The sequence below is a fragment of the Mercurialis annua genome, linkage group LG8 (assembly GCF_937616625.2).
Source record: "Mercurialis annua linkage group LG8, ddMerAnnu1.2, whole genome shotgun sequence".
Lineage (NCBI taxonomy): Eukaryota > Viridiplantae > Streptophyta > Magnoliopsida > Malpighiales > Euphorbiaceae > Mercurialis > Mercurialis annua.
In genome coordinates, this window is record NC_065577.1 from 25,909,242 (window position 1) to 25,923,990 (window position 14,749).

Sequence of the window (14,749 nt, forward strand, 5' to 3'; positions counted from 1 at the left end):
GGTAGCGGTTAACTCGGTCGAACTATCTCGGGACCGTACCACTAAGGATTAAATGATATGATGTTATATACTATGGTTACATTGATTTTCGAATATGAATGATTTATTTGGGTGTAGGGTTTCATTCGAAATTTATATGTGGATGCATATGAATAAATATTTATAGCATTATTTTGTTATAAATAATACTCACTTGTAAACTATAAACTCACACAGAGTTGACTGACCCCCAAATAGTCTTTCCTTTCAGGTAAAATATTTTGACGTGACGGACTCCTATCCTTGTTCAGAAGTTTGTATTTTGGAAGTATGTAAAAAAGAAGACGTCGATCGATAGTGCTGTAGTAGATGTCAAGTCCTAGTTGTGTATATGACGTAGTTAAACGGTTACGGTTTCTTATCAACTCTTTTATGTAAATAAGGTTTTAAACTGCGCTTTTTAACCGTTTACTTTATTTTGCAAACCGGGCTATGCTTGATGTGTGACATCGCATAATAAGACACCTGGTTTATCGTACATCGCTTCAGACAATGTTACAAGTATTGTAAATATTTCAAGTTTATGAAAATGTTTTATGATAGATTGTTTTGTTTATGCTATACATTATATTGAGAGAAAAAAAATTTACTCGTTTTAGGCTTGCTATGGGTTTCGGAGCTACCACTCCCATTCCCTAGCGCCGGTCTCGGCCCATGAGATTTGGGTCGTGACAAGTATCCTGTTGTTATGCTTTTTTGTACTGTCTTGTATATTTAAGGGGTCTTTTGATATTTTTTGGTAAAGTTTAGGGGTGTTTTTTTATCCTTCTGTCCAAAGTTTAGGGGTGTTTTTGATCCTTCTTTGCAAAGTGTAGGGGTGTTTTTTATACTATTATTACTTTGTTACAGGGCCTGCTTCCAGCTATCAAGGATACTTTACCTGAGGCAGAACACAGATGGTGTGCACAACACATATTCCTGAGGTGGCAGAAAAGATGGAGAGGAGGTGACTTCAGAAAATAGTTTTCGGTGTGTGCCAGGAGCATCTTTGAAGAATACTTTCATGACCAGCTGGAGAAAATGGATGCTTTAGGTAATGGCTCTGTAGAACACCTCCTTACATATCCACCACACACATGGTGCAAGGCATATTTTGCATACCATTCTAAGTGTGATGTTGTGGATAACAATATGTGTGAGTCATTCAATGGGGATTTGTTAGATGCTAGGAAAATGCATATATCGTCTCTTTTGGAGTGGATTAGAAAAGATGCAATGAGTAGGATTCACAAGAAAAGAATGGAGTGTGTGAAATGGTTCACTGGAGCGAGTCCTAGTAGTGTGATGTTGTTAGATAAGAACATGAATAGGGCATGTGGCTGTCATGTAGAGTATAATGGGGATGATGCTTATGAAGTGTCAGAAAATGAGAATAGGCATACTGTCCATATGAGAACTAGGAGTTGTACTTGTAGGGCATGGGATTTGACTGGAATCCCATGTCCACATGACATATGTGCCTTATACCATAGTTATCCATATGGTGATTTGTTGGTGGGAAAAGACCCCTGGTATTCTAAGGAACAATACTTGGCTAGTTATGCATATGTGATGCAGCCAGTGAAAGGTAAGGCAATGTGGCCCAGAACTGGAAAAGAGCCTCTCGTTCCACCTGTGGCATACAAGTCAGCTGGCAGACCCAAAAGAGTTAGAAGAAAGAACAGAGAGGAACCCAAGCCCTCAGGAAAAATGTCAAAGGCAGGGTATGCTATTTCCTGCAGCAACTGCCATAGCAAAGGGCACAATGCTAGAGGGTGTAGTAAGAAGAAAAATGGTATTCTAGTTCCTGCAATGGATAAGGAAAAGGGTACAGTCCCTGTTGAAGATGAGGATGAAGATGAACAAACTTCAGTAAACATGGTTACTACAAACCTTTATGTTCATGTTAATGGTTTTTACTTATAAAACTATGTTAAAGGGGTTTTTTGATACTTAAGTAAATAGTTTAGGGGGGTTTTTTATACCAATGTTTATAGTTCAGGGGTGTTTTTGATCCAAAGTTGTTTCATTACCAGGAACAAGTGCAGTCTGCTGCTAGCATTCAGATTGGAACTCCTACACTAAACCATGAGCAGCAAGCACCACCTGTGGCAAATAAGAAAGGGAAACCAAAAAAATACCCCACTAATACTGTCGGGTCAGGACTGTGTTGCGATAAAAATACTGGACAAGTCTCGTTCAATGTAAGGTTTTTGAAAAGATGAAAATAGTTGTTGTATTTCAGTATGTTGCTCCATTTTTTAAAAATAATATTCTTTGCATGCAGCCTGGTCTGCTTGGGGAGAGGATGGCAAACTCATATAATCCAGTACCAAGTGAGGCACAAAGGAAAATACACCACAAACCAAGCATAGTTCAGTATGAGGAGAGACCATTCCATGGAAGATTTAGAGTAACTAGACCTCAGTGGAATGGAAATGAAAGTATCTCAACTAACCAGTTGAGAGCTGAGGTTCAAAGGAGGATTGGATAGATGCAACAAAGAAGGCAAGCTGCTGAGTCAGCTCCTAACCCGGCCTTCTCAAGGCCTACTCCTCCTACATGTAGTGTGGGTCCACAAGCTTTTTCAAGGACAGTATCTGGCCAATCACTTTCCTAAACTGATTCAAACTCAGTCAATGCACCAAATCCTTTCTCCAATTTGCAGCAGTCCACTTCAATGGGATCTCAACTGTCACAATACTGGGGCAGTGCCTTGAAGTCTCGTAACCTGATCGCCGGTCTAGAGTATAATCGTAGTAGCATAGAGGCGTACTGCCCTAACGATGTTGCCCGTCAATTCGACTATAATCAAGGAATTCCCTGTCCTTTATTGATCTCCGTCAATGAAAAATTACCCTGACCTCCGATTCATAATTCGCCTAAACAGAGCCTACCTTCCACCCATTTCTGAAATCTCTCGCCCCTCTATGTCTTCAAACTGTACCTCCGAATACGAAAGCTAGTGGGCTTCAGTCGTAGAGTCCTATTTCGACCTTCCTCCAAAAGAAATCCTCGCTCTTCATAATTTTTCATTGCCACCTTTATTGAGAAACCCTACACATGCCGATCTATTTCTTTTGCAGACACCGAAACGTTCCAAATTCGAAGGTAACCTTTTTCATCTCTACTAAATAGCAAAGCTTGAACGCTTTTACAAATTTAAATATGACCCACTTGATTGCCCTGGGATGAATCTTAAAATGCAACGCCATAGGCGAATAGCCAGGACTAAATATTATGATAAAATGAAAAAGGTTTGGAAGGAAAAATATGAAAACACTTATTCCTACGAATTTTATTTAGCCCATATTCGCCCTAAGTTTAAGTATAAGAGTCCACAATTCCCCAAGTGCAATATGTCCACCGAAACCCCCATTAAAATGCCTAAGAAAAGAATTAAGAAAACTAAGCCGAACATAACTAGTGAAGGTGTAACCTATACTGGCATTAGATGTCCTTCTGATGTCGAGGCGATAACCGAATTGGTCAAAAACGGTTACACTAGAATACCAGGTAAACAAAACGCTTATTTTTGTTTCTTAAGTTCATTTTAGATTCCTGTGCTAACTTCTCGCTTTCTCTCCTTATTTAGTCGGCGTACCGAGATGGAACAAGGATGATGTTTTTGACACTGATGGCGATGAACAGCCAGAATCCCGACTGTTCGACCCTACTCCAACTGAACTCTAATCGACTCAATCTTCAAAGAGTGCTCACTCGTACTCAAGGGGCGATATGCAAACATGCGATGAGAAAACTGGCGATGAGGGCCTCTCGCTCCAACAGTCTCGGTCTTCTCAAAAGACCCCATCTGACATAAAACCTACCGTTTCTCAGATGTTAACCTTTTCTCTGTTGCCCCAGCTTCATTCGCCGTTGGGTTCGGATCTGATCAATTTGCCTTCAAGAATTTCAGCCGGGACTACTATAAAGGTATTTTAACTTGTTTTCATTTGTCACTTGGAGTTGTCTGGCAGCTGATTTTTTATTGTGGCCAAACTTGGCAGATTCTTGTTACTATTCCGGCGAATCAAGATGACTAACAACAAAAGTAGCTACTTTCTTGGATTCTGATAGTGATGAAGATACCCCTGCCCTTCCAGAAGGTGAGATGGCAACAGAAGCAACTAGTTGGCCTTCTGAGAATTGGAAAGATCACCTTGACGTGATGGCATTAATGAAGAAAGAAGGCATCGCCTTGTTCAAATAAAGTGAAAATTTTAAGAAACTAAAAAAGTCAGCAACTGCCCTGGACGACGCTCCTGCAAAGTAGTAGTCGGCCTTCTGAGAATTGAGAAGATCACCTTGACGTGATGTCACTGATGAAGAAAGAAGGCATCGCCTTGTTCAAATCAAGTGAAAATGTTGAGAAACTAAAAATGTCAGCAACTGCCCTGGACGACGCTCCTGCAGAGATTCTTAGCGATGTAGCCCGGTCGGCAATGGAGAAACTGTCGGCGTCGCTTCCAGCTTTTCAAAAAATCCATGATGATCGAAGGCCTAGAGATCATTGGCGATTTGGAGGAGAAAAGCATTGGCGATTTGGAGGATTCTATGGACAAAGATATGCTTGAAGGCCTAGAGATCAAGAACTATCGGAGCACTCTGAAGGGAAACATTGCCCCAGTAAAGCCAAAAATTGAAAGGGCTTGCAAAGAGTACAACTCCATTCGCAGCAAGTTGGGCGGCCGCTTTAGCCATTTTTAGATATCTTTTGTAATCAAATTAAGTTTTGAACTCTTATCAACACCCGAATATTTTGACATGTTTTGATCGGCTTGATGGCCGTATCCTTTGATATTTTCCATTATTATGATCATTTGCTAAATTTTGATCGGCCATGCTGCCGAATTTCGGTCTATTATTTGCATTTTTTTATTCCTTGTTGTTTATTTTTATCGGTCCAAAAGTCTGATATTAATTGAATTGTTTTAGCTTTAAGATCATAATTAAACAAAAAAAATTAATATTAAAAATTTGAAAAAAAAAGGAGAACCCGTTGAAAAAACTCAATGGTAACAAGTTATGGCCGAATACACAACATATATCTTTAAAATTACATATATCGGCCTTAGTGAAACCACTTATCGGTCAGACATGCCCGATAACTGTCTAGTGAGCGAATTACTCCTCGTCAGCTCCAAATAAACGTCGGTCTATGTTCTCCTAGCAAGTAGGAACATATTTCTTTCAAAACTGACTGTCAATATTTTCTAAGAAATAAGCACCACCAGTTAGCTTAGTAGTCACGATAAATGGTCCCTCCCAATTCGGACTCCATTTTTCAAATCGCCTATCCTTGTGAACAATGGGCAAAATCGCTTTCCACACCAAATCGCCCACGACACACGATTTCGGTTTCACTCGCTTATTGTATGCTCGTTCACCCCTTCTTTTCTGACCCTCAAGATGGTCTAATGCTGTTAATCTTTCTTTATCCAAATCAAGGGATTCTATCACCATCTTCTCGAAATAATTGTCTCTAGACAATTTATTCTGATACTGGCGGCAAGTAGACATAACAGACAACTCCATTGGCAGCATCGCATCATGCCCATACACCATCCTAAAATGTGAAGTCCCTGTGGCAGACTTTTGACTGGTTCTATTCGCCCAAACAGCTTCGGATAGGAAAACGTGCCATTGTCTTGGGTTTTGCTCAATCATTTTCTGAACGATGAGTTTGATGACCTTATTAGTCGCCCCGGCCTGCCCGTTGGCTTTTGCGTAGTATGGGGTCGAGTGTAACATTTTGATCTTTATTTGAGAAGCCCATTACACCATATCACCCCCCGTGAACATCGTCCCTTGATCGGTGGTTACTGACTCAGGCAACCCATGCCGATGTATGATATGTTCTTTAAAGAACTTGATCACAGCTTCTTGTGTAGGCGATTTCAATGGCTTTGCCTCGACCCATTTGGTGAAGTAACATGTGGCGATTATAACAAATGTATGGCCATCTAATGAACCAGGATATATTTTCCCTATGAGATCAACTGCCCATCGTCAAAATGGCCATGGCTTGATAATGGAATGAAGTTCTTCGGCGGGTACATGTTGTATCGTTCCACATTTTTGACAAGCTTCACATCCCTTCGCATATCTGATGCAGTCTTGTTCCATCTTCGGCCAATAGAAGCCGTACTTATGGATCAACCATCTCATTCTCAGCCCCGCCTGATGAGCGCCTACTATACCTTCATGTACTTCGGCCATTGCTAACATTGCTTCTTTAGGGCCGATGCACCTAAAAAGTAAACCTTTAAAACCTTTTTTGTACAGCTCGCCAGCAAGGACAATGTAGTTCAGGGCTTAGGTTCTAAATCTTCTATTCGTTTGATCTGGTTTTTCGAATTATTTGAGAAGTTCAGTCCTTCAATCTTGGGTTATATCCAGTTGATACACAGAACTCCCCTCTTCATCAAAAGTGATGCCCCATTATGAAGATTCGGTGATTCTCTTTCGATAGCATCAAATTCAAGGTTTACCTTATAGCCACTGCCATGCTGAGCTAAATCATTGGCGATGAAATTGTCAGCTCTTTCTGTGTACTCCAACCTCGCATCCTGGAAACCTTCTATTAAATGCTTCGCCTTGTTGCAGTACCTCACCAGGAGCTCGAACTTGCACTTATATTCTCCTATTACTTGCTTGATGACCAACAAAGAATCCCCCCATACGTGGATCAATGTTGCCCCCAGTTTGGCCAATATCTGGAGGCCTAATATTAGAGCTTCATATTCTGCTTGATTGTTGGTACATTTGAAGTTGAGTGCAAATGATACTCGGTAAGACGCTCCCATGGGCAATACAATATGCACTCCTGCTCCTGCACCCTGGCTGGTTCTACAACCGTCAAACCACATTCTCCACGTGGTTATGTCAGCACAACTAACCGTTTCTTCCTTAAGGGAGATACCTGGGTGATCACTCAAAAAGTCGGCCAGGACTTGTCCTTTTTATAGCTCTTTGAGGAACGTATACCAGGGTAAATTCTGACATAGCAATCGCCCATTTCCCAATCTGATTTCTTAAGTACGACATTGACAAGATATACTTAATGATATCGGTCTGGGACAAAACATAGACCACGACTTGCAACATGTAGTATCGGAGCTTGCAGCAAGTGAAGTATGGATAAAGGCACATCTTCTCTATGTCAGTATAGCGGATTTCTGTATCGGTCAAACCGCGACTCAGATAGTTAACCTCTCTTTTGACCCTTTCATCTTCTTGCGCGAGCATACATCCCAAAGATTCATGTGCAGCCGATAGATAAAACAGCAGAGGCTTATTCGGCTTGGGAGGAGTCATGACCGGGGGTTTTTCCAGGTATACCTTCAACTCATCGAACACTTTTTGTTGTTCTCTCGTCCAGATGAACTGATCAGTCTCTTTTCCTCTAAGTAAGGCACTCCAACTGCGGAGTCGCGCTGCTGTATTTGCAATAAATCGCCTGAGAAAGTTTATTTGACCTCTGAAGATGCTTCTTGGTTTTTGGTGGTTAAGCATTGATGATTGCCTTGGCGTTGTTTTTATCTATCTCTACTCCCCGCTGGTGAACCAAGAAACCCAAGAAGTTTCCATCCGAAACTCCGAACGCATATTTGAGTGGGTTCATTTTTAGCCCGTTAGTCCTTATATGATCGAACCCTTTTCGTAAGTCGGCTAGGTGCACTTCCTCGGTGTTTGACTTGACTACAACATCATAAATGTATACTTCAAGACAATCTAACCCCCTAAACATCTTGTTCATCGCCCTTTGATAGGTGGCACCAGTATTCTTTAGGCACAAAGGCATAACAACCCATTCGTAAGCTCTGATCGGCCCTGGTCATCGGGATGCTGTCTTGGACACGTCTTCTTTGCTGATCAGTACTTGCTTGTACCCTGAGTGCGCGTCGAGGAAACTGAGCACCATGTACTGGCATAGGTATTCATCTATGGGAGTATCCAGGTTGAGGTTCCGAAAGTCCACACAAACCCTCAACTTTCCGTTCTTTTTCATTACCGGGACAATATTGGAAAGCCATTCGGTGTATTGCGCTTCTCGGATAAATTTAGCATCTTCCAACCTCCTGATCGCATCTTGGATAAGGGCGTCCACCTCTCTTGACATGCGCCTAGGTGGTTGCTGATATAGTCTGAAACCGCTTTTTAACGGAAGCATATGCTCTACAATCTTCGGGTCCAATCCTGGCATTTCGTCGTATGACCAGTCGAAACATTCCTGATACTCTACAAGGAGAGCGATCAGCTGTGCCTTGAACTCTCCGCTGAGGCCAGCATTGACGTATATTGGCCTGGGCGATTCGATTGAACCCAAGTTTATCTCCATCAGTTCGTCATGTACTTGGGCGAGGTCATCCTCCATTTTGCCTGTTGCCAGCTGCAAGTCCTCAATTTTTAATGTCCCAGTAGGATCTTGCTCATAATCCTCATAAATGCATTCTGCGGATGCAACCTCGTAGGCGAGTTGCCTGATTTTCTCCCTTATCTCATTTCGGTGTACTATCATTTTAAAGGATTGATGATAGTGGATAAGCCGTTTCCCCCAAGGGTAATCAATACTGACCGATACGAATTAACTAACAAGCGAGGTATACTTGTCTTCCCATTAGAGCTGAGAGATTGTATGTTTCTGACCTCTTCGTCATACAAACGTGCCTCTAGAACATTATGGTCTTTTCCGAAAGGATTAGGGTCGCCCTATACAACCTCGGCCTCACCATCTTATCGCCAGATGAATAACATTTGATGCATAGTGGATGGTATGCACATGTTAGAGTGTATCCAATCTCGACCGAGCAATATGTTGTAATTGCTTCGGGCATTGACTACGAAGAAACCTTCTTTTTTCTCTACTCGCCCAACTTTGATTCGAAGAGTGATATACCCCTCGGCCGGCGTTTCGCCTCCAGCGAAATTTGTCATGTAAATGTCAGTTGGGTCCAACTGATCCCGATTTATGCCGAGCTTTTTGAGCATCGTTATCTATCAGCACCCTGTTCACTGTAACTCCAATTAAATCGGCCTTGATATATAATGGCCGAATATGACGAGTCATTCTCATCGGGGGTTTACTAAGTGATACCACAGCCATGCTATCAGCATTATCGTCCCTTGGGACGATCACATCACCTTGCAGGGTCGCCTTTTTCCCTAGCCTGCTTCTGTAGGAATGAGGGAGTGTTACCACTTTCACCCCGAACTTGTCTCTTAAAACCGGAACCCATGCCTTAAGTACCCCTTTCTTGTGCGAGACGACTACTTCTCGGTCTCTGGGTACCTTCGCCTTCAGTTGACCATCCCGATGTGAGACGAGGACGTCCTTTGGGACTTCTGTCTCGTGGGTCATGCCAATCGCCCCTTCGCTTTCAACCACTTTCTTTGGAACCCATATTTTCCGTACTTTAGTTGTTCTATGCTCGTATGGCTCGGCAGCAGCCTTTTCAATTTGTGCCCTATTCCCCAATCTCTCAGGCATACGTCTGTTTACCCGTTCAGGCTTGATTGTCTATCGGTTATGTACGGAGATGGTCGATTTGGCTGCGCCATGATTAGCCCTTGACTCCTGCCTCAACCTCTACATTCGCCTTTTTTGGGTTTTCGTCAAACGGGGGGTCTCCTCCGTTGGCCAAAAAATCCTTTTGAACACGGTTGTCTTAGACTCCCGTTGTGGCTGATGCTTCTGCCACTGCTCAGTAGGCGACTTGGGCTTGAATGTCTTAGGGTGTTCTCTTACTTTCTCAGCCCTCTTGGTAGCAAAACAAGTACTGCAAGATGGACATGTAATTTCTGCTAGGGGCAAACTGTTATGTTTCCTCTTTTGTTGTTTAGGTCGCCTCTTTTCTGCTCGCCACTTAGACCCATCCGTCTCTACCTTGAGGTTGGGTTTTCTGGTGCTTCACCTGCTCTAGATCTGTCCTTGTTCCAAGACGCTGTCAAAATGAGGGCGAACTGTATTGATGGACACGTATTTTGCTTCAGCCTCCTTCTTAGTAGGGAACAAGAGCTTTCCCTCATTTATCGCCTTCTCGATCACGTTCCTGAAGTTTACACAGTTGTTCGTACAGTGCCCCAAGAGTTGTGATATTTACAGTAATCCTTTTTGACCATTTCTTCTGGTGGTTGGATCACGTGGCCTTCACTAAGGGCAATTTGTCCATCCTTAAACAATGCATCAAAGATTTCGTCGGCTTTGGTCAGGTCGAAGGAATATTCCCTTTGTACTACCGCGGTTTATTCTTCTTGACGAAACCCGGTTTTCTTAGGGCCGAACATTCCAATGGCTTGGTGGCCAAAAATTAGGCCATGTTTATTTCGTCCTCCGAGCCGCTATCCTCACTATCCGAAATCACCGCTATGTCCAACTGGTCCTTGTAGTAAGTACCTTTGGAAGCTCCTCGCCTCTGCTCTTTTTCCTAGAGAAGCCTTTCATAGCTCGTCGCCCTATTCGTCAATTCAAATATGTCCTGGAATCGGTGCCCTTCGAAATGTTCCCTCATGGCGAAGCTCATCCCTCTAACCACCATGGGGACGCAATCGGCCTCAGACATCTTTGTTGAACACGTTGTTCTCAGATTCTGAATCGGCCGATGTATTTCTCTGCAGATTCACTTGGTAGCTGTGAGATACGAGCTAAATCAGCGAGGGTGACATCAGGAGGTGCCCTGTAAAATTCCTCGTGGAATAGGATTTCCATATCTTTCGAGGTCTCAATCAAATTCGGCGTTAACCTCGAGTACCAGGTTAAAGCTATTTTTGTCAACGAGCTTGCGAACAGCCTGAGTTTCCAGAAGTCATGCGCAGCTTCTTCGCCGCACTGGGCCGAGAAACGAGCGACGTGCTCAACTGTCGATTGTCCTCGCTCTTCTCCAGAAAAGAGGCTAAATTCAAGAACCTTGTATCCCTTGGGAAAGGGTACAATTTGTCGATCCAATCTGGATAAGACTTCATATACGAACGGCGAGGAATCGATTTCAAGTCTACTCCGAGCTTTTCCAGCATGTTCAAGAGTTGCCCCTGATCATATATGTTCGGTTCGCCTCCTTTTATGGCAGGACTTTTGCCCATATTGAATTCCTGGGTGTTGGCCCCAGATGCAACCCTTGTGGTCTGGATTCCCCTTGGGGAGCTGATGTACTTGCCCCCAAGTGATCGGCTCTTCCTGCCGATTCGGCTTCTTGTCTAGTCAAGAGCTTGACTGACCCGTAAGTATACCTCAACTTACTAGGTTGCTGCATCTGTTTGGCCGAACTACCCGGATATCCGAAACGACTAGGTGTTTGGTTTTCTTCGGCCCTCCTGTAACTCTGTTCGGCAACAGATTACCCGGAAAAGAGTATGCCCAAGTTCTCCATCGCCTTGCTGAGGCCATCCAAATTATTCTGGATCTACCTTTTGACTGATGCCTGATCGGACATGATATTTTCCATCACCTCTGACATCTGATGCATCGCACTATCAAACATCTGTTTGTTCTCTTGGGCAATCTCGCCCCTCATAGCCGAGAAGTCGGCCTGTGATACGGAAGGGCGAGATGGAGAAAGCTGGCGTGAGTAGTCCATAGAATCATTGGTCACATCATCATTCCTGTCCGACGGGAGGTTTCCATCAGTGACCGGAGGATTCGGCCCTTTGCCTGACTGATTAACCTGCTGCTTATTTTTGGCCATGATTTCTGATATATCCGAATCAAACTCGTCCACTCCGCTCCCTTGCTTCCCTTGTTGTCGGCGTATAGACCGAGCGTGTCTGCAATCGTCCTTAAAGTCCGGTTTTGTGCTAACCATAAACTGATTTCCCCAGTGGAGTCGCCTAGAAATTATAAGGACTTGAATTTTTGAATTTATAATTGGGATCGGTTTGAGGTTTGATGTTTTAACGAACTTGTGAAGATATTCGCAGGGCTTCTTTGGTTAAAAATACTTAACCACGTAATCTAAATGATAATAATCCGGGAGTTAATAAACTCAGGCGAGATTAATACCGAAACTACTCCTAAGTTAAAAACAATCCGGAGAGTGCGGGATAAAAAGCACTGTGCTTGGTTTTTGATTGATTGATTTGTTCATACAAAAATAATGAAGCTCTGAGCTACATACAGCTCTACAAAATCAAGTTTCCTAATCTAATTATAACTAATATTCCTAAAGAGACACTCCTAATGAGTTGCAAATTCCTAATAACAATAAAAGCAAAGCTAATCTGAAAAAGTCTTTCAATTGGTCTTAATTCCCTTCGTAAGCCTATGCGATGCTCTGACCCATAATATTTTTGGGCCGGTGTAAACAATGCCCCTAACAAGCCTGAAATACTCTTTTTGGTCTTGTTCCCTTCTAAGGCCCATATCCAATGCTACTGGGTCCACCTCCTCTGGCCCAGATCTTGGTCTATCAAAATTTAAAGAGGTGCACGGTTATAAGCAGTTCGGTACCCCCTCTAGTGCCACGTCATCTCCAGCTGTTTCCCACGATGACACGTACTAACGCCATGAACTTTTCGGCTTCCACCAATTTTGCACTTTTAAGAAAAATAGCAAGTCATTTGTTTATTACCTAATTTCTCTGCAATTTTGAAGACTTTCTATCTCTTCAGCAATCTTAAGCTCTCTGCAATTCTCCTGGTAAGCACTCGCCTTTTATCTTTTATTCGCCCCCTGATTTTTATTTCGCCTAACCAGGGTGTTCTTTCTTTTGCAGTTACCATGGCTGCTCCCAATGATGCTATTGCTCAAGGCACCAAAAAGATTGCTGAGACTCGCACCGCTGCACCGAACACTGATTTTCAGATAATAATCAAAGCCGGTGACAACCAAGAGTGTGTCGGCCCCATCCTTGTTTCTCCTAGTCACTTGTGCGAGATTACCACTCCCTTTCATGAAGAAGTCCCACCACGCTTTTCTCTTCCCCACCAATCCTCCATCTGGGTAAACACCATGTTCAGGAGCTGGCCGACTGAACATAAAGGGTATCAAGACTGGGTGAATAGACTGAAACCACACTTTGGTCAGTTATGGAAAGATATTGGTATATATGACATGATCGGCCTATGCAAGGCGAGCCGACCCATAGCAAAGCATTACATCATGGGTACTTCTCTTTTTTGGTCGAGCGCTATCAACTGTTTCTGTTTCAAGTTCGGCGTTATGACCGTTACCCTCCTGGACATGGCGACTATTCTCAACATTCCAGTCATCGGTGAACGTATTTCTCCCAATTTGGAAGCGGACATCCCATCTATCAAGTTGACTAAAGCTCAGAGAAGCTACGGTCCATTCGTCAAACTATTCATGGGCGAAGAACATTATAATCTGACATCAGAGAACACATTGCATTCCTCGCCTTCTTCGTGGCGAAATTCGTCCTCTGCACTTCTTCCTTTAGAGTCACTACTGACTGCTTCACGCTCGCTGCCGCTCTTGGCGAAGGGCGAAGATGCAACCTTGGGGAGTTTATGCTTGCTCATTTGTACATAGGGGTTAATGAAATCGCCCCTTATGGCGCCATTCGGGTTTTTCAATGTCCCAGTGGCCCTCTATGGGTCTTACAATTATGGCTCCCACTTTACTTCCCGGAGCTTTTCCAAGTCAGCCCTCATATCAAGGCCGAGCTATGCGGGTATCAACTAATTTCGGCTGGTACTCGCCTCTCCCATATACTGGATGTCTTGGAAGTTTTTACCAACTCTGTCAGAGCTTCCAAATTGTTCTGCCTAATCTTGTTCCTGATATATCCACCTTCCTGGGTCTTTCTCGGATGGGATAGTGACGATACAAAAGATGCAAAGGCCGATCCCCAGCTAAAACTTGGTGCCCAATACTGGGGCAGTGCCTTGAAGTCTTGTAACCTGATTGCCGGTCTAAAATATAATCGTAGTAGCATAGAGGAGTTCTGCCCTAACTACGTTGCCCGTCAATTCGGCCATAATCAAGGAATTTCCTGTCCTTTATTGATCTCCGTCAATAACCACGGGACCTACAGACCTTCAATGAAAAATTACCCAGACCTCCAATTCATAATTTGCCTAAACAGAGCCTACCTTCCACCCATTTCTGAAATCTCTCGCCCCTCTGTGTCTTCAAACTGTACCTCTGAATACGAAAGCTGGTGGGCTTCAGTCGTAGAGTCCTATTTCGACCTTCCTCCAAAAGAAATCCTCGCTCTTCATAATTTTTCATTGACTCCGTTATCGAGAAACCCTACTCATGCCGACCTATTTCATTTGTAGGCAACGAAACGTTCCAAATTCGAAGGTAACCTTTTTCATCTCTACGAAATAGCCAAGTTTGAACGCTTTTACAAATTTAAATATGACCCACTTAATCGCCCTGGGATGAATCTTAAAATGCAACGCCATAGGCGAATAGCTAGGACTAAATATAATGAAAAAATGAAAAGATTTGGAAGGAAAAATATGAAAACACTTAACCTAAGAAATTTATTTAGCCCATATTCGCCCTAAGTTTAAGTATAAGAGTCCACCATTCCCCAAGTGCAATATGTCCACCGAAACCCCCATAAAAATGCCTAAGAAAAGAATTAAGAAAACTAAGCCGAACATAACTAGTGAAGGTGTAGCCTATACTGGCATTAGATGTCCTTCTGATGTCGAGGCGATAACCGAATTGGTCTAAAACGGTTACACTAGAATACCAGGTAAACAAAACGCATCTTTTTGTTTCTTAAGTTCCTTTAAGATTCCTGTGCTAACTTCTCGCTTT

General features: G+C 43.1%; 2 protein-coding genes across 2 annotated transcripts; both read right to left on the minus strand.

Moving 5' to 3' along the window:
• Window positions 1-5,211: 5,211 nt before the first annotated feature.
• LOC126661793 (uncharacterized) lies at window positions 5,212-5,772 on the minus strand. The gene has a single exon (XM_050355659.1). The coding sequence runs from the start codon at window positions 5,770-5,772 to the stop codon at window positions 5,212-5,214; it is 561 nt and encodes a 186-aa protein (XP_050211616.1).
• A 638-nt stretch (window positions 5,773-6,410) lies between these two features.
• On the minus strand, window positions 6,411-7,338 carry LOC126661794 (uncharacterized). The gene is made up of 2 exons (XM_050355660.1): window positions 7,009-7,338; window positions 6,411-6,929 (listed from the first exon to the last, which is right to left on the minus strand). The coding sequence occupies exons 1-2, from the start codon at window positions 7,336-7,338 to the stop codon at window positions 6,411-6,413; spliced, it is 849 nt and encodes a 282-aa protein (XP_050211617.1).
• Window positions 7,339-14,749: the final 7,411 nt, after the last annotated feature.

Excerpts from the sequence above, each read along its gene's own strand:
- LOC126661793 (XM_050355659.1), bottom strand. The coding sequence starts at position 5,772 with ATGTTACACTCGACCCCATACTACGCAAAAGCCAACGGGCAGGCCGGG.
- LOC126661794 (XM_050355660.1), bottom strand. The coding sequence starts at position 7,338 with ATGACTCCTCCCAAGCCGAATAAGCCTCTGCTGTTTTATCTATCGGCT. Across the intron at positions 6,930-7,008 it reads CTATGTCAGAATTTACCCTG|GAAGAAACGGTTAGTTGTGC; the intron begins GTATACGTTCCT and ends ATCTCCCTTAAG.